We start from the raw sequence: 24,745 nt of genomic DNA, 5'->3' as shown, positions 1-24,745 counted from the left end.
ATGGTCCTCACAGGAGGTGGCTATTGTCGGCTAGGATTAGAGCCAAAGACTGGAGTAGCAGAAGATTATAATGGGGGAGGAAGCCAAGCCAAGATCACAGATTTTTTCCTCTGAACAAGACTGTCTAGGTGAGGGTCTTGTTCAGAGGAAATAATCCGTGATCTTGGCTTGGCTTCCTCCCCCATTATAATCTTCTGCTACTCCAGTCTTTGGCTCTAATCCTAGCCGACAATAGCCACCTCCCGTGAGGACCATTTTAAGTATTTAAATTATAATAACAGCCCTCCTTCTCACTGTGGCTCAATTACCCCAAATGAAGGCCCTAGAGTGATGACTTCCCATGACTGGTCATCAGGGCCTCACCGTATTTATTTATTTATTGATTGATTGATTTAAAATTTTGCCACTGCCCATTGACCCCGAGAAGAGGGACTCTAAGTGGTTTACAGTAAAAACACTGTATGTCCCTCCTTGGGAAGGAGATGGGCGGTGATAAAATTTGGTAAATAAATAAATAAAATGTTTACAGCAGAGCCGGTTGAAACTGAAGTAAGGCTAGACAAAGAATTTGCTCTTTTGGAAAAACAATCGTATGAATTGACAACAAATGACACCCCCATAGAGAGGAACTGGGCTATGTTGGGAGGTGAGGAGACTTGAGGATATAAATGACCTCCAGTTCCAGGCTTAACAACTGGAAATTCCAATGAATCATTAAGATTAGGTTAGCTAACCTTAACAGATATATTGATCAAACCAGTCCATCCTCCAGGAAATAAGGCCAGACTGCTCACTTGAGGGAATATTAAAGGCAAAACTGAAATACTTTGGCCACATCATGAGAAGACAGGACACCCTGGAGAAGATGCTGATGCTAGGGAGAGTGGAGGGCGAAAGGAAGAGGGGCCGACCAAGGGCAAGATGGATGGATGATATTCTAGAGGTGACGGACTCGTCCCTGGGGGAGCTGGGGGTGTTGACGACCGACAGGAAGCTCTGGCGTGGGCTGGTCCATGGAGTCACGAAGAGTCGGAAGCGACTAAACGAATAAACAACAACAAAGCCTACACTTGGGCGCAGGGTATCTCTACGATGAAATCCCTTTTAGCGGAGTTTAAAGATCTACTACAAGCGCTGATGGAACTGTGGAGGAAGATCAATTCAGTCTGCAAAGTAATGTAGAATGGAAGATCCCATCTTGAGAAAGTTGAGGAAAACGGTCAAAACCAAATTGGCAGGCAGAACACCTTCACAGATACAGATGGTGCAACCCAGACTTGGGGTCCTTTCACCATCAAGTGATTCTATGCCCATATCCTTCATCAAGCAATGTAAAACTGACCCCGATTGCTTTCACTGTTTCCAGCTTTCTGCCAGCCTCAAACTGTACTGGTCTACTCTGGGAAATTTTTTGGAAAATGTCATGAGCCTGATACTGCTCACTTCTTACCTGTCTGGCTGACCAACAGAGATGTGGAAAGGAACAAACTGAGTCGGAGGCCCTCCTACTGGAATTCCCTATAAAATTCTGGTTTCCCACTCCCTGGACAGATTCACAAGTTTGGGTGGGGAACTAGTTTTGTTCACATTTTAATATGAATTTATCTAATTTTGCATTTTTTTGGATTGGTGCATGAAGTGAAAGGTATTTAAACTTTATATCCCTTAAAGTTTTGCAATGAAATTCACCCAAAGTCCATTTAGCTGTTTAGCATGGAAAAAACTCGTAATACTTATTCATAATTTGGTACTTCTGCAGCTAGAAAAGGGATAAAAAATCCTAGGGGTGGCTGGTACTTTGTCCAAAGACCAAATTCTGCCTTTGTGATAACATTTTACAGGCCCTCTAAGATCTGGAATTCTCATCTATCTGCAATACTTCTACGTACTTCTCAGCCTTTCCCCCCTTTCTTCTTAAGGGAATAAAAAGGCTGGACATCAATTGAATGAATGAATGAATGAATGAATATTTCAGACGTCCTAAACATCCAGTGATAAAGGAAGAAGAGACATCCCTCTCTAGTAGTGTGCAACTCCATCTGAAAACTCCTCCAGGGATAAAAGGGAAGGCTCAATATCATTTTAACAGCCAGTCTTGTCTTTTAATTGGTCGCATTAAGGAGGCTTCAAAAGGATAGGCATGAGAGAGGGGGAGTGGCATTAGGGTTGACAGTTTTGACTACCTCGAAACCTACCAGACAGAAGTTAGCAAACGAAAGTAAAATATGATTTTGCTTCTATTTTGTGGTTTTTCAGCCTCACCTCCCACCTCAAGAGGAGCCAATAAGTTCTCAGGTAGGCAGCCATCTCTTTGTCTTCTGGGGAAACGTCCTTGAGAGCGAAATCGCAAGTCTCAAAGGTATGCTCTCCTCCTTCTCCTTCTCCTTCTCCTTCTTGCCTTCAAGTCAGTGTTGACTCCTGGTGACTGCCTGGACTAGTCCCTGCAGTTTTCTTGGCAAGATTTTGAAAGTGGTTTGCCGTTGCCTCCTTCCTAGGGCTGAGAGAGTGTGACCGGCCCAAGGTCACCCAGCTGGCTTTGTGCCTCAGGCAGGGCTAGAACTCACCATCTCCCGGTTTCTAGCCAGGTGCCTTAACCAGGATATCAAACTGACTCTCATGCTGTTCTTGTTGTTGTTGCTTATTTGTTCAGTCGCTTCCGACTCTTCGTGACTTCATGGACCAGCCCACACCAGAACTTCCTGTTAGTCATCAACACCCCCAGCTCCCCCAGGGACGAGTCCATCACCTCTAGAATATCACCCATCCACCTTGCCCTTGGTCGGCCCCTCTTCCTTTTGCCCTCCACTCTCCCTAGCATCAGCATCTTCTCCAGGGTGTCCTGTCTTCTCATTATGTGGCCAAAGTATTTCAGTTTGGCCTTTAATATCATTCCCTCAAGTGGGCAGTCTGGCTTTATTTCCTGGAGGATGGACTGGTTTGATCTTCTTGCAGTCCAAGGCACTCTCAGGATTTTCCTCCAGCACCACAGTTCCAAAGCATCGATCTTCCTTCGCTCAGCCTTCCTTATGGTCCAGCTCTCGCAGCCATATGTTACTACGGGGAACACCATTGCTTTAACTATGCTCTTCTTACCTTCAGCCAAACTGTCCTTGAGGGTTTTTTAAAGCACCCTGGACTTTACAGAGACTCATTGTCTTTTTTGGAATTGCCAAAAAAGAAGATGAATTTGGTTCATGTGTGTACTGGCGTCTATTATCAATCTGTTGATTCGGGGGTTAAATGCCATTATTGATTAAAAAAAAAAGAAATCAGAGGGAGGAAAGGAGTGTAGTCGCCCCAGTGTTGATGGATACAATTCCCAGCATTCTGTCCCTCTTGCCATGCTTTTTGGGTTGCGCAAAGTTTCATTGCCCAGTTCTTTTCACTCTTCTAGACAAAGATGAGGTTCTCCATCTTGGTGGTGGTCTTGACATGGCTTATCTCTCTGAAGTCTTCATCCACAGCACTGGATCCAGCCCTGGAGGATGCCTGGAGAGACTGGAAGGGTACCCACGAAAAAGAATATGCCGAGGTGAGTTTGCTCCAACAAGAATAAAATTAGCACCTATTTTGGGGTTCTGTAATTTTCCGCTAATAGAAACCTGGTATTTCTGAGCAGGGAGAGAGTGAAAGAATTATAAAAGGCAATTTGTGCATAGGGGAAATACTGACCTTCCTTGTAATATAAGGACAACTTGCAGATAGTCCTCAGTTAACAACCATTTGTTTAGTGACATTTCAGTCTTACAACAGTGCTGAAAAAATTACTTGCAACCAGTCCTCACACTTATGACCGTTGCATGATTTGCGTGCTTGGCAACCGGTTCGCAGTTATGACTGTTGCAGTGTCCCATGGTCATGTGGTCACCATTTTCAACCTTCCTGGCCAGCTTCTGGCAAGCAAAATCAATGGGGGAACCATATGATTTGCTTAATGACCATGTGGTTCACTTAATGACCATGGTTATTTGCTTGACAACCACCGCAAAAAGGTTGTAAAATTGGGTTGGATTTGCTTAATGACTGCTTTGCTTAGCAACCAAAACACTGGTCCCAGTTATGCCATTAAGCGAGGACTACCTATATTGCCAAAGTGACAGTATAGCAGCTGTCCAAGACTTAGGAGGCAGTTCCCCCTCCTGTTATTGGTCCTGGGAGCAGATTGCTGAATCTGGTAGCTACAGTTAGCTCTTTCCATTTTCAAGGTTTACTACGAACTCTGAAATTCCTGCCCCAGTGATCTACTTCACCTCATCTACGTTAGTCCCAACCTTTGGCTTCAACTTCAAGGGGAATTAAATGTGGAAACATTTTTATGATTAATCTTAGATATCCTTGCAAGTGGGATTTCCTTGTGCATGGTCAGAGACATGCGCCTCCAGCTGAAAATAAAATCAGTATTGCTTATCCCTGCGTAATCAATGTTAGCAGCTGGTGCTGAGCCCTGCTGCTTTTAAAGATTGGGGGGAGTTACAGAGCTGTCTTGTTTTTGGCTCCTCTGCAGGGGGAAGAGAGTTTCCGGAGGGACATCTGGGAGAGGAACCTGCGGATGATCCAGGAGCATAACCGGGAGGCCGATCTGGGGAAACACACTTACTGGCTGGGCATGAACCACCTTGGTGATTTGGTAAGCCAACTCTGTCTCTCATTGCAGAGCATGTGGCAGATTCTACCCACAAAAATTGTATTTAGGATCACAGAATTACAGAACCATAGAATGGAAAGGTTGGAAGGGACACTTGAAGGTCATCTACTCGAACTTCTTCTGAATGCATGAATCCACTACAACAGTGTGGCCCCAGAAGACCAACCAGCCTTGGTTTAAACACCTCAGTGACCAAGAGTCCCCCACCTGCCAAGGCGGTCTGTTCCGTTATTGAATAGCTTCCTCTATTAGAAAGCCTTTCCTGATGTCCAGCCAAATCTCCTCCCTTTTCATTTAAAGCCATTGCTTCTTGTGCCATCTTCTGGAACAATTCTGCCCCATTTTCTATATAACAGTTCTTCAGAAAAGACAGCTCCTCTTCTCTTCTCTGGCTAAATTTATGTTTATTTTAAGTTATTTTTCCTTCTCAGCCCCTTTTCAACTTGGTTGCTGCGCCTGGACATGCTCCGATTTCCCCTGTCTTTTGTAAAATGTGGCACCCAGACTGTATGACTACATGCTTCTGATATTCTAATTAAAATGTCATGTATTTCCCCTCCCAATGTCTTCATTCCCTTGATCCCACTTGTCTTCCTTTTCTTCTTTCTTCATCCTCTTCTCTCTTGCCTCCTCCTCTTTCTCCACAAGGACGCCCAGTGTCACCTTCTAGCTGCTCTATTCCCCCTTGCCTTTCCGTTTCTGTCTTCTTAGGGATGGAAGTCATGGGAAGTTCAAGAACACAGGAGGCCTAGGACACACGGTTTATAAAGTCATGGATACTTTACACCCAAATCTTCAGAGACGTGCTTTCCTTAAATTAAGGCTCAAGGAATGTCTCTGAGAGCACCTTCATGAAACATAGCTGCCTCGCTTTGAAGAAGAGGGAAAAATGACCAGACAGTTTCCCTTGGCTCAGCTTTGTAGTCCCTCTTTGACTTCTGTAAAGGCAAGAACAGGCTCCTGCTCATGCACTACCCCTGAAAAAATGCCTCTCTGAGCTTTGGAAGTGAGACTGGGACTCTCCTGAAAGCACTCTCCCACAGCATGAAAACCAGGTCCATGCTGCTGAAGACAGCGGTCAGGGTCCGGGGGACACCTTGTCTTCTTGCATACAGTAGCACTCTCTGGAGCCAGAAGAACCTTCCATAAAGGGGACCTCCTGTGATGAAACCCTTCTGGCTTTTGCAAGTGACAGAAGAACAAATAACAAAATTGTAGAAAAGAGTCATGGGGAAACTAAAAATTCTTGCAAATCACTTTATTAAGCCACTTTCTAGCCTGATTGTGCTTCGAAGTAGAATCAACTCTTCTTCAGGGTCATTGGACATAAAGGTGCATGCAGAAATGCACACGTGCTGAAGATGGGAATGTTAGGTGTACCGGTGTCCTTGGAAAAGGACTTCCTGCTCCAAGTGAGTAACCTTTCAGGAAAGCGTTAAAGACTTCTCTGTCTCTCTTTTGTATGGGTGAGGGTGACAGAAAAAGCCAGCTTTGAAAGAACAAAAAAGGATTCTGCAATCACCCTGCCTCAGGCACAAAATTTTGAAGGGGCTCCAGTATGGCCTTCTAGTATTTGAATCATATTTCTTCCAGGCTTTTTGGTTAGCACAAAATGTCTAGTAAGGTGGAACAGGGAGAACCGTGATGTCATTTTTCAGCTATCAAAAACTGCCTATCTGGAAGTGTCTCAAAACTCAGTTCTAGAAGGAGGGAGAAGAGGATTTATTAAACATCAACAAATCTCAGAAGCAGTTACCTGGCAAAACTGGGATAAAATGCAGGTAAAAACAGGTAGAGAAAGAAAGAGACATAAATGCTACCACGAATTCACATTATCTCTCTGTCTATAATAAAACTATAATAGAACTTTCCAGAGTCATTAGAAACCACACTGGGGGTTAAGTGGTATGGATGGTCCCAAAGGGAGTGCTCCCTGCTTATCACAGCTTTATCTCTTTTGGGGGCATAAGAATAGCAGAACACCAGTTGATCCCTCCTCTATTTTGCATCACGAAGGGAACCATTTGGTGGGTGGGGTTAAGGTATCCAACTTCACTGCTACATCTAGGCGTGTTTAAGAGGAAATAAGAGATTTGGAAATAGGGGATTGGTACTATTGCTCTCCTCCTTAGACACATGAAGAGGTTAACCAGAGGCTGAGCAGCTTCCAACTTGATGGGGCTGATCAACTTACTGGCAATGTGACCTTCTTCCAAGCATCGGCCAACCTGCAGCTTCCCAAGAAAGTAGACTGGCGCACCAAAGGTTATGTCACCGCAGTAAAAGACCAGGTGAGTCCCAAACTGCTGGGTGGTGGTTGTGGCTAAGCCAGGATGGTCAAGTCAGGGACTCTTTCTAAAATAAGCAAAAAGGAAAAAGAAATGTGAATGCAGCTGTCCTGACAACTGAACTTACTACAATATTATACAGCCCTTGCAAGGAAACATCACACAGCTGATCAGAAATTTCCCTTTTTGGGCCAAGGTCTGAGCAAAGACCTCTCAGGCAATCAGTGCTCAGTGTAGCTGAGTGACTGAGATCAAACAGAAACTTAGCGGCATCTGCAGTGACAAAAACTCCTTGGAGAAAAAGAAGCCATGATCTGGTGTGGTAGCAGGATCCCAGGATGAATTTGCTCCACAAGCAAATTTGCCTTATCCCTCTTCTGGAACGGTACCAAGCCCATGCTCCAACCCTGCTCAGGGGATCACTCCATCCCTCTTCTTTCACAGGGTGATTGTAGGTCTTGCTGGGCCTTCAGTGCCACTGGAGCCCTGGAAGCTTTGCATTTCAAGGAAACCAGGAAGCTGGTCTCGCTGAGCGAACAAAACCTCGTTGATTGCTCCAAGAAGCCGAATAACGGGTGCCGAGGTGGCAGTCCATGCACAGCCTTTGAGTATGTGATGAATCAAGGCATCAACTCAGAGGAAGATTATCCCTATGATGGAAAGGTAACAAGGAGCATAAGTGTATATGTTTGGCCCCGTTCAGTGCATATAAAAATTGGATCTCCGGTTCAGAACTGAATCAGATTGGGAACCCTAATCCCGCTGTCCTTTCTTTTTTTTTCCGTGGCTTTAAAAGCTGAAAATGCCTCCAGGCAATGAGATGGAGGAATATTAAGGAGTGGGTAAGGGTAATTTTTTTAAAGCTATGGCCACCAATAGCAGATTTTTTCTGCCTTGGGCAAAGGACTGGATGATCTGTCCGCTCTGCCCCCATATCTTCCACTATGCAGAATGGAAAATGTGAAAACCTCCCTTCTGTAGAGTCACAGAGGTGAACTCGGAGAAACTAGATGGGGACAACAGTTGAAACAGAGAAAGTCTGCGAAAGAAACTGAGGCCGACTCCTCCCTAATTCGCTAGACTTTAAGAGAGAGGGAAGAGAATGAAGCCAATTTAGTGGCCTGCTAGAACCACTGAAATGGAGCAGAGCTTATAACACAGCTGAGAAGCTGCACACACAGAAAAAGAATATTATCTTAAAATAGCTTCAATGAGCACGTCACAGAAACACAGGTTATTGGTCTTACACACTCAGCCCTCCCAAGCATAAAGAATCACACGCTTAGACAGATTAGGTTAAGATAAGTAAAACAGGGTTTTACTGACTTTATTGTTGCTTCTGTTACATCCATCTTGGTGGAAAAGATGAAGTTCCTTTGTTCTTCTTTCCTTTCTAAATACTTAGTTTGCCCTAAGCCCTCAGCCGTATTTGCTGCCAAGGGCTGCGTGGAAGAAAGGGGTAGAATCCTTCATCAAGGCCTAGCACATGGCCCTGATGAACAGAGAGCAGAGCAGCATGGTTGCTTCTCCCTGGGTGGAAGAAGGAGGAAGAGAGAGAGAGGAAGTGGGAGTGGCAGCAAACAGCTTCCTCAGAGTTGCATTGTGGGACAACTCAATTTACATGCTAATTCACATGCTAATGAGGCATGCTGGATTTGCCAGGACTTCCAACAGAGAAAACTCAGTCAGGCTTTCAAGATTCTGTTGCTATAGCTCAGTGTTGCTGGCTGGAGAATTCCAGGAGTTGAAGTCCAAACATCTTAAGGTTGCCAAAGTTGAGAAACACTGCTATAGCTTACATCAATAAAGCAGAGTTCCAACCAGACTTATGGAATCTGCTTCCTGATCTGGCCTACCTCAAAAGGCTGACACCTTCACTGCATCTAAGGGCAAGCCCAGCTTTTTTCCCTTCCGCCTTTGGATTATAAAAATTGCCCCTCTCCCTGTTCCCAGGACAGAACTTGATTATTATTTTTATGCAGGTTGGAAATTGTCGCTACAACCCCAGGACATTTACTTCAACGTGTGGCTCAATAAAACGGATTGAAAGGAAGGATGAAAGTAGCCTGGCACAAGCTGTGGCCACAGCTGGCCCAATTTCTGTAGGTCTGGATGGTCGTGCTAACCATTTCCATTTCTACAAGTCAGGTAAGCTGTCCCAAGCAGGCCTCAACCCGTTTTTCTGATATGAAATAATGCTGAAAGGTGCAGAAAAGGGTCATGCACAGTCTCCCATCACTTTTGTCACAGTGACGCAATGTCACAGTGTCACATGGCAAGCTCCACCCCTTTGGGGCAATGTATGCAACATTGCAATGCATATAGACAAGGGGTGGGTTTTGTGTCATGATGTCGCAGCTCTGCATTCATTAATCAGTTGTCAGCCTTGCGAGGTAGTCCAGAGAAGACACACACCCAGAAGTACTAGCTCCACTTTATTGTAAGGTTACAGCAGATTCCCTTTTAAATATGTTATTAAAGTATGATTCCCTCTTGTGACGTCTTCCCGGATTGGCCGCCGCTATCCATAGCTGAGGTTAAAAATCTTATTGTCCAATTAAAACCAGGTAAAGCATCTGGAGGTGATTTTTATCTCCCCAGGATTAATATGGGAAAATAAAGACTGGTTGGCCCAGTTTTGGCCACCTTATTTACACACATTAATAACACAGGACGATTTCCATCTGACTGGAATCAGGCCATTGTTAAACAAAACTAAAGGAAATAGACTCGACCCTACAAATTGTAGGCCTATCACTTTACTAAATTCACTGCTCCTTTATTAAAACTCCTTTATTAAAACTGCCTTGTTCATTGTCCAACGTGTGATAGCCATAATTGCTTCTTGGTTAGCTTTTACGTCCCAAGCTGCCTCTGTATCTCCAGCTTTACCATTTCTAGTTGCCAACGGTGTCCTTCCTGACAACTTTTACCTCACAATATTTTTGGATATTCTATCTTTGCACTGAGCTACCTTTCTTCTGGACTGCTAACTCCTAGGAGGCAACGGCTTGTAGGACCTATTTTGGATACAGGGTCACTTGCTGAGATAGGCAGCTGTAGAAGTCGAATGAATGAATGAATGAATGAATGAATGAATGAATGAATGAATGAATGAATGAATAAAAAAATAAATAAAAATACAGCAGCAAGTTATTTGGTTGGATCATATACTTAGTAAAGTTAGTGGGACTTTGTAGGGCAGGACTGCAAAGACAATAGGATTTTGAAAGAGCAGAGGGGCGCTGTTCCATGAGCAGACTTTCTTTCATAGTTTCTAACTCTGGGGGATGCATTTATTCATCAATGATATAAATAAGTAAAATAAATAAATTACTTTCCCTTGCTTTCCCAGAGATTGCTCGCCTCCCAGGTCTTTTCCCAGCATATCAACTTTTCTTGGCTTTCTAAATATTTTATGGCTGAGCCGACAGTTTTAGTGTCCCTGGGAAAGAGTATTTGGGTGAGGAGATTTTAGCTTGACCCCTAAAATTCTCATTCAGGCGTGAAGCCCAGCATGGCTGGCATGCGTCCCGTACGTGCTGTGGATGTTCTTTTCTCGTTTCTCTTTTTCCCTTCCAAATTAAAGCACAATCCCAGGAATATCTCTGAAGGATCTCATGGTCTTGCTGCCACATTTTCGGTTTTGCTTTTCTTCCCTGTTTCTTTACAAGCATGAGGTAGTATGACTAGGTGGAATATGGGGAAACTGTATTTTTGACATTTAAATAAAGGAATGAATTGTTTTAAAATGGGTTAGAATAGGTTCACTTAATATTACAACAGATCTATAATCTATTAATACTGATGGATACATCATCCCCATCCACCAAATGGTTTCTTTAATGATGCAGAATAGAGGAGGGATCACCTGGTGTCCTACTTTCCATTTTCATCCTGCTGCTGTTAGGTACATAAAGGAATTAAAGCTGGAATAACCAAAAGAAGCTCCCTTTGGGACTCTCTGTGCTAATTACCCTGGGGTTGTTTCCAGTGGCTTTGGGAAATTCTCAACTTTTTGATATATAGAAATAAAGGTATATAGATAATGTAAATTGTTGCCTGTTCATCTCTCTCTCTCTCTCTCTCTCTCTCCCTCCCTCCTTGTTTTTTTCCATTTATTCCATTTTGTCAGGTATCTTTGCTGATTTTTAATACATAAACATCAAGCTATATTTTTGCTGGATACGCAGAATGACGTGTGTGCTCTGGTCTGGTTCGAGGGACTGATTGGGGGTGTGCTGGGGGCAAATTAAAGCAGAAACCACTCCCAGTAATTTTCCAACAAATCCTTCGCTGCAGGGGTGTCCACAGAGTTTGCCAAGCAAGTCAAGAGGGCAGCCAGGACAGTGCAATGGGAGCTCTACCTTTTTTTTCTTTTTTATATGCGGCTGACTTGTGTCCCTGCTTCACCGGTGTTAAGTATGTTCCTAATCCAAGATACTGTTCTTAATTCCTGATTGTGGCTTCTCTTCCCTTGCCAGGTATATTTTCTTGCCCCTGGCATGGAGTGGTGGTGTTGAATCATGCAATGCTGATAGTCGGCTACGGCAGACATAAGAATACAGATTTCTGGATTGTGAAGAACAGGTGAGAAGATGGGATGTCAGCAGTCAGTGGGAGCAGGTGCCCCATGGGAGACACATGTATGTAGAAGCTGGCTGCTTTTGTCAGAATGAACTCACGATGTATGTGCCAAGAGGCGCTTGCATCATTATGGAATAAATCACTAAATGCCCTGAAATAATGGGCTGTGAGTATCACCTTGAGGAAGAGGAGGAAGAGCCGCTGCCAAGGCAACGGTAAGGCAGGAGAAATCAGAGCCCAAAGCAGGAATGTAATTTGAGAAAGCGTCTCAGACCGGACCCTCCCTAATTCCCCTTGGGATAAAGGCAGGGAGGCACATTCAGAGTTGCAAGATTCTGTTACTGTAACCCTATAATCAGAGTCCAGGTAGTCCTCGCTTAGCAACTACCTCGTTTAGTGACTCTTTGCAGTTATGACGGGGATGAAAAAGTAACTTTGTGACCAATCCTTGCATTTATGACCTTTGCAGGTCTGTAAAGCAAAGGAAAGCTGAAGTAAAGATCATAAGTACAGTTGAGGTTTCACTTAGCGATCACTTCACTTAATGACCAAGTTGCTGGTGCCAATTGTGGTTGCTAAATGAGGATTACCTGTAGATTTAGTATTCATGACTTTGGTGTTCAAGTCTGGTCTACCTCGAAGGGCTGACACCCCCCAAGGAGTGGGCTGGCAATTATGATTTCAGCTTGACCAAAGGCAAGGTTCCACCATTTTCCCCAGCCTGGCACTTGCCATAAACTTCATCCTTCCCTGCCAGAATGGGGTCTGTCACTTACCCTTTTATTTTCCAACATTATGCCTGTGTTAAAATTGTGCCAGAGCAGTGTGGGAAACTGAAATGATGGCTTTACTTACTATTCATTTCCCACCATTCCCTGGGATGATGCTTTGGGACATTTGCCATTTTTAAAGCTCCATCCTGGGCTCAGATGATTCCAAGTCCTCTGTCTTCTCGTACTTAGCCTCATTTTAGCTCTCAAAACCCCTTGAGGGAGAGATGCGCATAAAAATAGACAGAGCTTTGATCACATCATCACAGCAGCCGTCTTTGACCATACTACGGACACCCTGCTTTGAGGAAAGGCAAATATTGCATCCTTAGTCCCACTGCTATACAGGTAGTCCTCTCTTAACAACCATTCATTTAGCGACGGTTCAGACTTACAAAGGTTCTGGAAAAAAATGACTTATGTCTGGTCCTCACACTTACGACTGTCACAGTTCCCCCATGCTCACATGATCATGGTCTGGGCGCTTGGCAACCTGTTCACATTTATGACGGTTGCAGTGTCCTGTGGTCACACGATAGCCATTTTTGACCTTCCTGCCCGCTTCTGGCAAGCGAAATCAATGGGGAACTGCATGATTTGCTTAACGGCCACATGGTTCGCTTAATGCCCGCAGTGACTCACTTAATGACTGCCACAAAAAGGTCATAAAATCAGGTTGGATTCGCTTAACGACCACTTCACTTAGCAACTGAAATTCCCATCCCAATTGTAGTAGTTAAGCAAGGACTACCTGTACATGAAATTCCCCCACAGGGTGAGAGACTTCTTCTTACTCAGGCAGATCGATAGTCTCCCTTGCTATTCTCCCACTGCTGTGGGGTTCACATGTAGACATAAACCTGTTTCTCTTTCACAGCTGGTCTACCAGTTGGGGTGAAGATGGTTACATGCGCTTGGAAAAAGGGTCAAATACATGTGGCATAGCAGACTTGGCCTGCTATCCTATCAAGTAGCCAGCCTGTCTGTCTTTTCGAGAACAGCTGAATTGCCAAAACCCTCCTGCTGCTGCTTTCAAAGCTTCTGTGAAAGCCAAAAATAATTTTTTTAAAAAATAAATAAATGCTGTAGGAAAATGCAGTTAGACATCTGGCCAAGCAACCGTTGTTTTGATTGTGACCTTGAATTTACTCGGTACTGGTAGAAATGCTGGCACATTTTCTCACGCGATCCTCATTCAAATAAATGCCACCGGACCAAGCTCACACCCAGCCAACTACCATTTGGCTGTTTGCAATATGCAAAGCAGATTATTGTTACCAAGTTTCCAAAGATCTTTGGGTAAATTCACGCATTTGTGCACATGCCTTGACCTGTATTTTCAAGAGTACTCCGAATTCCATTCTCAAGACTACCATTCTGAGGGTTTTGAGCTACTTTCTCAGTTCCACACTCATATGCTCTATTCAGTGTAGAATCATTTGAGTAGGCAGCATACAAAGAACTGTAATCAATAAATGAAATAAATCATGTTTTATTTCCCAAGTCTGCTCCTAATTTGTACCTCCCAACCTGAGTTATTCTAAATCGAGATTCCTAACCTGAATTCCCAGGGTGTTCATTTTTTTTTTCTGGGGTGGCAGGCGGGGTCGGAAGCCTCCTGAATGTGGCATGTTTGGGAATAGCTGAAGGGCAAATGGACAGGGTCCGGGAGAACACCATTCTGCCTACGCGGGCAAAGGAGTAACTAATGAGCGTCATTCTAGTGTGGCAACACAAGACGACAACATAGCAGACACCTTAGGTCATAGCAGACATTTTGAAGAGGAAACAACCTTGATCTCTGGGAACAAGGGGGTATTTGTCCTGGGGGATGTGCCTGATCCCATTGCAGGTTGCCAGCAACCTGGGCAGAGAGAAGGGCCTCAGCATCAGTGGCTTGTCCTAATAAGTCCTGTAGGCCCTGCTCTTCTGGATGATTCAGAGGGCTCCATGGCTTCCATTGCACCGCCCTGCCCCAGCAGCTTTCCCACTTGCACTTACGAGTCCTATTCAGACATCTGGAGGCCAAAAGTTTACAAGGAATTCCAACAGGAGGACCCCGGATTGAACCTTACTCAATCGTTCCTATCGTTCAGCTAGAGGAACAAGAGGTGGGTGTATTGCGGGTGAGCTCTAGACTTCCCAATATAGACTGATGGAATCTGGGGTTGACAGAAAGCTGGAAGCTCTGAAAGCAGTCTGAGGGAACACTGTACGTTGTTTGGTGAAGGATTATGGAATGGAGTTACCTAGTGGTATGGAGGGACACCGAGTCTGATTACACAGTTGTAACAAGGAAGGCATTCTGTTTGCCATCTGCTTCTGATCATTTTCTTCATCATTCTCAACGAGGGATCTTCCATTTCTACATCAGTTTGCAGATGGACTTGAGCTTCTACCACAACGTCAAGACCCCTTTCCTCATTGCAGCTGCCTGTTCAAACTTCAACAGCAAATAAAAAAGAATTAGGATATTCTTTAGCCCAACGTACACTTTCTACTTGCTTAACTGAAGCCCATTTCCCACTTCGGGGGCCATGCTCACAACTTGGAGAAACACTTTTGGGACTTTGCGTCGTCCCTTTTTGTTCTAAGTGGTGACAATGACGTGAACTTGTTGGTCTGACGAACCTCGGAAAACAGATTGGGTGCCGCTGCATGGTGGTGGGAGAATGCACCCGCCCACAAAACTTCAAGCTTTTCACCAAGCTTTCTTTCAAACTCAGGTTTCGCTCTGACATCATTCTTCAGAATGCAACTGTGGTTTACTTTTCACACATTTGCAGTGGCATTTCAGAGTGTGACAGGCTGTCCTCAGATGGTTTCTATCAGGCAGGAGGCTAGAGAAAAAGAACAAAGGGTACTTGTGAGGGTGTCATGCCAGAAGTGATTCTCAGGAAGTTCTTCAAGCTTCTCCGCCCACTGGAAGTTTAGCAGGAGTTACGACCTGGACCTTGAAGTGGATGGAGAAACCAGATGTAATGGAGTGACTGGCAGAGGAGGATCCTCCCAAAGTGTAGAGATGGTTTAGCTTAGCTTAGCTATTTTAGGTGGCTGGAAAGGAGAACGGACCAAGTCACAGAGGTGGAGCAATCTGTTCATGGCGAGTACTCATGAACTTCCATATTCTGAAGAAGTCTATCCAAAACCCATGCTTCAGGCACCAAGCCCCTGTTTGGTGCTGTCTATGCTGCAGGATATTCCAGAACGAGACTCTGATTTTGCTTGCTGGAAGCCAGCTGGGAAGGTCAAAACCAGTGATCACGTGACTGCAGGACGCTGCGACGGTCGCAGAGGTGGACTGGTTGCCAAGTGCCCAAGCTGCAATCATGTGACCACGGGGACATAAAGGTCTTACGTGCAAAGACCGGTCACAAATGGGGGGTTATAGCGCCATCATAAGTCATGCATTGCACCTTTCATATATGGTTTGAATATGTCAGCAGATTAACCAAGTTCTGTGCCGTTGTCTGCTCCATACGCTCACTGATGGTAGAGGATGTTACGCTTTCAAAGATGTAGTTGAGGCGCTTTGCTTCTTCGTACCAGACCTGGATTGCTTCTCTGTGTAATGTATGTGGGTATGTACATACACACTTTCTCAGCTAGTCAAATCAGCATCATAAATATTTACTTTCTAGGAAACAGGAACACAGGGAACTCTATTCTCCTGAGTCAAATCACCGTTCTGTTTTATCCAAGATAGTTTACCATGAACAGCAAAGGGTTTCTCCGATGTTTCAAAAAGGAACTTTTCCCAGCCCAAGCTAGTGTTGAACCGGGATATTCACACACAAAGCGGAGCAGAAAACCCGAACTGAAAGTTTCCAACAGAGCGTCCCATCTCAAAATGTTTGTCCACTTTTTTGTTTTATTTTGTACAGCTAGTGAATATCACCTTTGCTGGCGTTAGGTATTAAAGACTTCAGAGACTGATGCATCACCCTGCAATGCAGGAGAGAGTAGCTGATGCTGTGCTGAGAAGAGACTGTCTTTCATTTTCCTCTAGGGTCCTCCTACACAACCACAGCCGGCTGTGTTCAAACCACAATCTTTGAACCTTGAAAAACAATGAGGAAAGCCATGCCTTTTGCACACCGATAGATTAACATTATGACGGCTGTGAAAGCTGTTGGGTTCAAAAACCGTTGCTTGTCCAAGAGATGCCGGTAAGGCTGCTTTCAGAATTGGTCAGGGCTGAATTCCTCCAGCAAGCCGATCGTCGTTAGTTTTTAAATGCACTGCTTGTCTGTCTGCGATCTAGCGACAGCTGATGTCCCAATCCTGTAACGATTCTAAGGATTGCACATATTTTTAACTATAAGAACATAAAAAGAGTAGTGCAAAAGCCATGGGTGTCTGTGGGGCGAAGCAGGCCGGGTAACATGACACGGTGTCATTGCAGAAATGACAGAAACGATGCACGTGATGCCGTTGTGGCTTCTTGAGGATGCTTATGAGCAATACCCCTTGTCCCACAGTGGTGAGTTGGGTGACTGAAAGGAAGCCACAGAAGCAGGCCTAGTATCAAGCGGCCCATGGTCTCAGATACCAGACAAAATGCTGTTATAACTTGACAACTGTTGACAAGCTGGTCTCAGTGGATTGTCCCACTCTTCTTTTAAAGAGGGCCGTTACTACTATTTCCAGAAATAAGGTCTACTCTGCAATCCTGTACCATGAGAATATGTACTATTCTCTGGCAAGTAAGGAGTCTATCTCCCCTGCATCAAAAGAACGCTTGGAAGAAGATCAAAGGCAAGACAGAGGCTCCACTTTGATGTGCCTACCTGTAAATGCAGGCTAAAGTACAGATACACAGTTTCCAAGTTTTTGTAACCAACTCTTTTTTCCTTTCAATCTGACCTGTGTGATTTTGAGAATTTAGCTTTCTTTATAGTGAGTGGCTATTAAGAATAGGTAAAGGTTTCCTATTCTTAATATATTCTAGAAGGGACGGACTCGGCCCTGGGGGAGCTGGGGGTGTTGACGACCGACAGGAAGCTCTGGCGTGGGCTGGTCCATGAAGTCACAAAGAGTCGGAAGCGACTAAACGAATAAACAACAACAAAGGTTTCCCTTGACATTAAGCCCAGTCGTGTCCGACTCTAGGGGGCGGTGCTCATCTCCGTTTCAAAGCCGAAGAGCCGGCGTTTGTCCGTAGACACTTCTTGATAGTGAGTGGCTATTAAGAATACTCACCCAATAAAAGCCAACAGTTGGAGAGGGTCCAAATAATTGTTTTGTTTTCCAAAGCTGGCACAATACAGCAAACTTTTGCACCCAGATGGGCCAAGAGCAAAAGCCTCAAGATTACACAGATCTTATACTGTATAGACTATTGATCAAAGACAATTCGAGCATGCGCACATCTAATAAGATCCGCCAACCAAAGAGAACTGCTTTATAAATACAAGATAAGGAAAGGAAGCATAGCGGTTCTTCAGAGTGTGAAGACACTACAACAACATTTTTTGAAATGTAACGTAGGAACACACAAGGAGGCGCCAGGGTGCGAGCTGTTCTTCTAACACAATGACTCTGAATTAATTGCGGAAGGAAGAGAAGGAGTATGGCATCTGGGCGTTGTGGCCAGGCTGGCTGCCGTTGTGCTGGAATGGGTCAGCAGAGAGAGAGAGAAAAAGTGGGGAGAAGCAGCTCAGGCACAGCCTTGAAGAGCAACTGTGCTGTCATGAGGGCAGGTGGGCTGTTGTAGGACAGATGGAGGCAGCATTCGTATCAGCCCAACCTCGAACATAGGGGTTGGGGACTAAAACCCTGGGGGAAACCCACCTCCTCAGTTGCTGGGGGACTTGCTGCCAAGTTGAGCCGTAAAAGGAGAGAGAGATGGAAGAAAGACACAGAGACACGTTGCCCTGTTTGAGTCTGTTCTGCTTTGAGGCATCAAGGCCGAAAGTGCTTTTGGAGAGACCGTGTGGGAAGTTGGTGGCTGGAGAGAGGCACTGCTGTGCATGAGCTGATCTGCTGGAGTGTGCAGTTGTTGTTTCCCGGTCAAAGAGGGTGAAAATGTTGGCTGGAGGCTTCCTTAGGAGAAGTCAAAACCCAGACAGAGGGATGTGCTTCAACCAAGACCCAGGACAGACGGAGATAGAAGGAGACAACTGCCTGCAGATGTATGGAGCAGGGTTTCCCCACCAGGGTTCTGTGGAACCCTAGGGTTCCATGAGAGGTCGCTAAGGGTTCCCTGCAAGATCACAATTTATTTAAAAAATTATTTCAAATTCAGCCAAGTTCACATCAAAGAGGTAAGTTTCATTATTTTTAGTTTAAGAAGACTGTGAATGCATATATACAGGCCTATGCGTGAAACAAATATAATAATTTTGTAACTTGAGGCCTATATTTGAGCCTGAATGTGCAGAGGTTCCCTGAGGCCTTGAAAATATTTCAAGGGTTCCTTCCAGGGTCAGAAGATTGAGAAAGGCTGGTCTGGAGCCTTCAGGGAAGCCCCAGGCCAGGAAGGGCTGGGCAGAAGCCCCAGAGGGAGGTACATCAAACAACCTCTATGCAGAGGGACAGCTGATAAGGTTAAAAAAAAAACACAAACCAACCCGAAGAAAGGCATTACGCACATTCCAAAGTAACTCAGCCAAATCCCTTCCTTCTCCCTCTCTTCGTGAAATACCAAGGGGGAAGTAGGAGGAGAAGGGGGGAGTTGGTAGCTAAGCAGCGGAGCAGGTGGTTGCCTTGGGAGTGAGGTAGAGAAAGTTGGAAATGGGAAAGTTTGGAAATTCTGCTATAATATTTCTGGTTTTCACAAATTCCTGTAAATATACCTGTACATAGTAAAAGAACCAAAAGAATCTTCCACCACATCTGTCCTTCCGAAGCAATTGTCCTTAAAGCACCACACACAGAACTGTCAGTCGGACTGTGTAATGGATAAGGGAATGACCTTGGGAGACAGAAGGAAGAGCCACAGCCTAGACAACAGTCTAATAAACAAAATCTGAGTTTGAAGGAGGGGTGGGGGTGGAGAAAGCGTCTCAGAAAGGACCCTCCTTGGTTTTCAGGAGAGTAAAAGTAAGGGAGGGGAGAGGTACTTTCAGACTTGCAAGATTTTGCTACTGTTACCTTACAATAAAGGTAGTGTAAGTAGTCATGGTTGGTGCTTCTTGTCTGGATGACCTCGAATGGCTGACACAAATACAAGACTTCAAGGCAACTAGACAGACATCTACAGAGCAATCAAAGTATGATGTGCTATCGAGTCGTTTTTGTCTCCTAGCGACCACATAGATAGGTGGATAGTACAAGCTTACTTAAATTGTGGAAAGATCTATAAAGAACTTTTGGTCATATAAACCAAACATCATACGGTTCACACAACATTTAATGATTCTTCTGCAGGACCTGACATAAATATTCCTTGTGAAGAGGTTCATGATGCCCAATGCCCATAATGTTAATTACATAAAGAAATAAAATTTTAATTACATTAAAAACGTAATTTCCCCCATCATTTTTACAGGCAATGTAGTTAAAAAATTTCTCAGGTCCTTTCAAAATTTGGTTTTCACTACAAAGTTGCTCATTCATGTGGTTTCCCACTCAACTGAGAAGAACGAGAAAAACCAGCATCATCTTTCTATAAAATATCAAGAGCACTGAGCTGGGGTCAATGAATAGCCAAGTACTGGCAGGAGACACAACCCTGGATCTCCTCCATTCTGGAGGATTTGGCGTGAATATTCCGTGAAGAATTCATGATGCCCGATGCCCATAAGTTTAATTACATTAAGAAATAAAATATTTAGATAGTTTTGCTGGAATTGATTTTAAGAAATCTATGTGTATTTCTAGGGACGCGGTGGCGCTGCGGGTTAAACCGCTGAGCTGTCGATCGGAAGGTCGGCGGTTCGAAACCGCGCGGCGGGGTGAGCTCCCGTTGCTAGTCCCAGCTCCTGCTCACCTAGCAGTTCGAAAACATGCAAATGTGAGTAGATCAATAGGTACTGCTTTGGCGGGAAGGTAACGGCGTTCCGAGTCATCATGCCGGCCACATGACCCGGAAGTGTCTATGACAACGCTGGCTCCAAGGCTTAGAAACGGAGATGAGCACCGCCCCCTAGAGTCGGACTCGACTGGACTTAACGTCAAGGGAAACCTTTACCTTTACCTTTATGTGTATTTCTAGCGTCAAGGAGTTTACAGACTGATCTCTTTACGAACTAGAATTTTCCCCTGTATTGATGTCAGACTGATTCATCTGAAGTTCCTCAGACCATCTTTCCCCTTTTTCACATTTGTCCTTCTCCAGTCAATTTCCACTATGATCCCAAGATTTCTCAAAGATTGGATGATCAGCTTTTTTTTGTTTACCCAAGGATGGAATTAATCACATCTTGGAGATTTAAAATCATTCAAAGTGACTGTCATGTTTCTATTAACCTCAAGCTTCAGTCCTGCCCCTTCATCTTGCCCTTCTCAGTTACCTGAAGGATATATATTTGGTTCCATTTTTGCTTTCTTTACTGAGCAACTAATATGTGGATTCTTTTTTTTTCCTTTTATTTTTAAGTATCGAAATAAGCCATTTTGGTTAATCTTAGCATCCTTTGCTGATCACAGCTCATGCTGAGCTTTCACTTTTCTGATACCAACTTTACAGTTCTGAGGTTTAATATTTTTCCTTTTTGACCTTACCCTCTTTCCAGTTCCTCTATGTGTCCTTTTATTGTCGGAAAGAAATTATATAAAGGAGTTCAGGACTCTGTTCTTCTGCCTGTCCATCAAATTCACCAATGACTTTGGATTACCTAGCCAGGTGCTTTTCTGGCAATTCCCTATTTACCTGTTTAGTGTAAAGCTGAGTCAAAGAGAATTCCTGGAAGCCTGGCACTCAGACCAAGCAGCCATCGACAGACACATAGAGGTAAACAACATCTACATACCATTCAGAAGAGACAATAGAAAAGCCAAACGACCAGGACACTCCCTGGCCAGCAATCAACACCCAGATAGGCAAAAATCAACACTAGGATTAACACCAGATGAACCATCAAACAGCACAAGACACCCTCATCAAGGAACTATCAACTCAGTCAGTCAACCAAGCAGCAAACAACAGCCCAATCAAGGAACTCCCAAGGAGAGAACAACACCCCCACCAACACAAGCAGGGCAAGCCACGGTCTATAAACTGAGAGCAAGGCCCCCTCCCTCCTCGCACTGAAGATGCTGCCTAGCCTGGCAATGAAACGTCTGCAAGGAAACAGCCAGGCTCAGAGAGCACCAGGACTCCACTGAGTCAAAGATTTAGAGCTAGTCTTGAGAAAAATATGAGCCAGCTGTTAAAGAGGGACATGGAGAAGAGGTTACACAATCTAGAGATAGTGTCATGAGTACTGATGGCGAGCAGGAGGGGGCCTCTATCCAGGGGGGAAAACGCATGCGTAGTACTGAGGAGTTAAGCAGCCATTCGAAGAGACGCAGATCAGATCCGCCTTAGCCTTTGGGGTTTATATGTCTGGGTTTTTCCCACGCTTCTTCAGTTTGTTAGGATTTTCTGTTATGTAGCAGTAATAAAACATTAGAGACCTATTCCTCGTCTCAGCATGGTTCCTGCCTGTTAGGACAGATAGTAGTGTGAGAAAGAGATTCAAAATAACCCTGCCTTGATTTTGTTTAGTATAAGATCGGACCAAGAGAAACTGGGACAGGCTTTCAAGACCCTGTTATTCCACCCTATATATTCTACAATAAAATAGCATTCCTGAAATCTCGGCTATGCCTGTTTCTTAACCTGGCCTGAATGTGAGGGAAAGCAGCTTCTGATGCAAATTCAGGCCACTTTTGTTCTAGAAGTGCGGACGTATCCCTTGTTTCAGCAAAAGGTTCAGCAAAGGGGGAGGGGAGTCTGGATCTGTCACAGCGTTGTATTTGTACACAGCGGGAGCCCCTGAAGCAGCTACAGGCTCTCCTGGGGGGGCTCCTGGGGGGACCCTCACAGCCTCTCAGGGACTGTGGGGAGAGAAGGAGGTGTCCTCCGAAAAATGACCGCCTGCTTCTCCTGTTCCCTGCCTTGAGCTGTATATAAAAAAGGTGGGATAAAAATCTAATACTGTAATAATAATAATAATAATAATAACCACCTGCTTCTCCTGTTCCCTGCCTTGAGCTGTATATAAAAAAGGTGGGATAAAAATCTAATATTGTAATAATAATAATAATAATAATAATAATAATAATAATAATAACCACCTGCTTCTCCTGTTCCCTGCCTTGAGCTGTATATAAAAAAGGTGGGATAAAAATCTAATACTGTAATAATAATAATAATAATAATAATAATAATAATAACAACCACCTGCTTCTCCTGTTCCCTGCCTTGAGCTGTATATAAAAAAGGTGGGATAAAAATCTAATACTGTAATAATAATAATAATAATAATAATAATAATAATAACCACCTGCTTCTCCTGTTCCCTGCCTTGAGCTGTATATAAAAAAAGGTGGGATAAAAATCTAATACTGTAATAATAATAATAATAATAATAATAATAATAATAACCACCTGCTTCTCCTGTTCCCTGCCTTGAGCTGTATATAAAAAAGGTGGGATAAAAATCTAATACTGTAATAATAATAATAATAATAACTGCCTGCTTCTCCTGTTCCCTGCCTTGAGCTGTATATAAAAAAAGGTGGGATAAAAATCTAATACTGTAATAATAATAATAATAATAATAATAACCACCTGCTTCTCCTGTTCCCTGCCTTGAGCTGTATATAAAAAAGGTGGGATAAAAATCTAATACTGTAATTGTAATAATAATAATAATAATAACCACCTGCTTCTCCTGTTCCCTGCCTTGAGCTGTATATAAAAAAGGTGGGATAAAAATCTAATACTGTAATAATAATAATAATAATAACTGCCTGCTTCTCCTGTTCCCTGCCTTGAGCTGTATATAAAAAAGGTGGGATAAAAATCTAATACTGTAATAATAATAATAATAACAACTGCCTGCTTCTCCTGTTCCCTGCCTTGAGCTGTATATAAAAAAGGTGGGATAAAAATATAATACTGTAATAATAATAATAATAACAACTGCCTGCTTCTCCTGTTCCAGCGCCTCAGAGAAAAAAGGCGGGAAATGTGGGCATTCTGATTGGGTGATGGATTGCTTCTCTGCAGCCAATCACAGGCCACAGCAACCTCCACTGCTGTTGCCCTTGGAGACTCCATCCAATTCTGAGGGCTGGGAGAGGGAGGGCGGCAGAAGGGCGGGACGGGCTGCTCTTCCAGAGGCTGAGGCAGAAAAAATGAGAAAGGCTAAGAGGGCGGGGCCTGCTGGATCTCAAGGGGAAAGGGGTTCCCCAGGACAGGGGCCACCACAGAAAAGACACCCTTCCTACATCTTGAATTGCACCTGGGAGGAAAGTGGGAGCCAGTGCAGATTGCTCAGTAGGGATGCAATATGGGTGAACCTAGGGACATCCAACATTGCATGCGCTGCCTCATTCTGGACCAATCGTAATTTCCAGGTGGTCTTCAAGGGCAGCCCCTTGTAGAGCATGTCGCAGTAATCCAACTGGGAAGTGACCAAGGCATGAGTGACTGTGAGCAAGGCCTCCTGGTCTAGAAATGAGCGCAACTGGCGTACAAGATGAATCTGTGCAACAACCCGCCCACAGCGACGGCTGCTACCTGCTCCTCGAGCAGGGGCCATGAGTCTAGGAGGACCATCAAACTGCAAAGAGAGGAAGTGCTATTTCCCTCTTAAAGGATCACGGCACCATCTCTGAACTGACTTTCAATCCTTTGGTAGTTCCATACTTGCGTGTGAAAACAGGAGGACAGCAGATAGAAATTAGACCTTGCCTTTGAAAATAAAATATACTTTATATGTGATTTGGTATTTACAGATTTTGCCTTTTAAAATTAGATTTAGATTGGAGGTTAAAATATATATCTGCAGAGATTGGGTATGATCAAAAACAAAGATGGCAAGGACCTAACAGAAGAAGAAGACATCAAGAAAAGGTGGCAAGAATATACGGAAGACCTGTATAGGAAGGATAACAATATCGGGGATAGCTTTGACGGTGCGGTCAGTGAGCTAGAGCCAGACATCCTGAAGAGTGAGGCTGAAGCATCGCTAAGAAGCATCGCTAATAACAAGGCAGCAGGAGACGATGGCATCCCAGCTGAACTGTTCAAAATCTTGCAAGATGATGCTGTCAAGGTAATGACATATATATATATATGCCAGCAAATGTGGAAAACACAAGAATGGCCATCAGATTGGAAAAAATCAACTTATATCCCCATACCAAAAAAGGGAAACACTAAAGAATGTTCAAACTATCGAACAGTGGCACTCATTTCACATGCCAGTAAGGTAATGCTCAAGATCCTGCAAGGTAGACTTCAGCAATTCATGGAGCGAGAATTGCCAGATGTACAAGCTGGGTTTAGAAAAGGCAGA

General features: G+C 44.1%; 1 protein-coding gene across 1 annotated transcript; it reads left to right on the top strand.

Moving 5' to 3' along the window:
* The first annotated feature begins 3,099 nt into the window (after nucleotides 1-3,099).
* On the top strand, nucleotides 3,100-13,264 carry LOC134487533 (procathepsin L-like). The gene is made up of 7 exons (XM_063289385.1): nucleotides 3,100-3,532; nucleotides 4,505-4,627; nucleotides 6,778-6,936; nucleotides 7,378-7,596; nucleotides 8,916-9,081; nucleotides 11,418-11,523; nucleotides 13,168-13,264. Exons 1-7 carry the CDS (start codon nucleotides 3,401-3,403, stop codon nucleotides 13,262-13,264), a joined length of 1,002 nt encoding a protein of 333 aa, XP_063145455.1. The 5' UTR covers nucleotides 3,100-3,400.
* The last annotated feature ends 11,481 nt before the right edge of the window (nucleotides 13,265-24,745 follow it).

Source organism: Candoia aspera, chromosome 1, assembly GCF_035149785.1.
Source record: "Candoia aspera isolate rCanAsp1 chromosome 1, rCanAsp1.hap2, whole genome shotgun sequence".
NCBI lineage: Eukaryota > Metazoa > Chordata > Lepidosauria > Squamata > Boidae > Candoia > Candoia aspera.
This window is presented reverse-complemented; position numbering and strand designations above follow the sequence as displayed.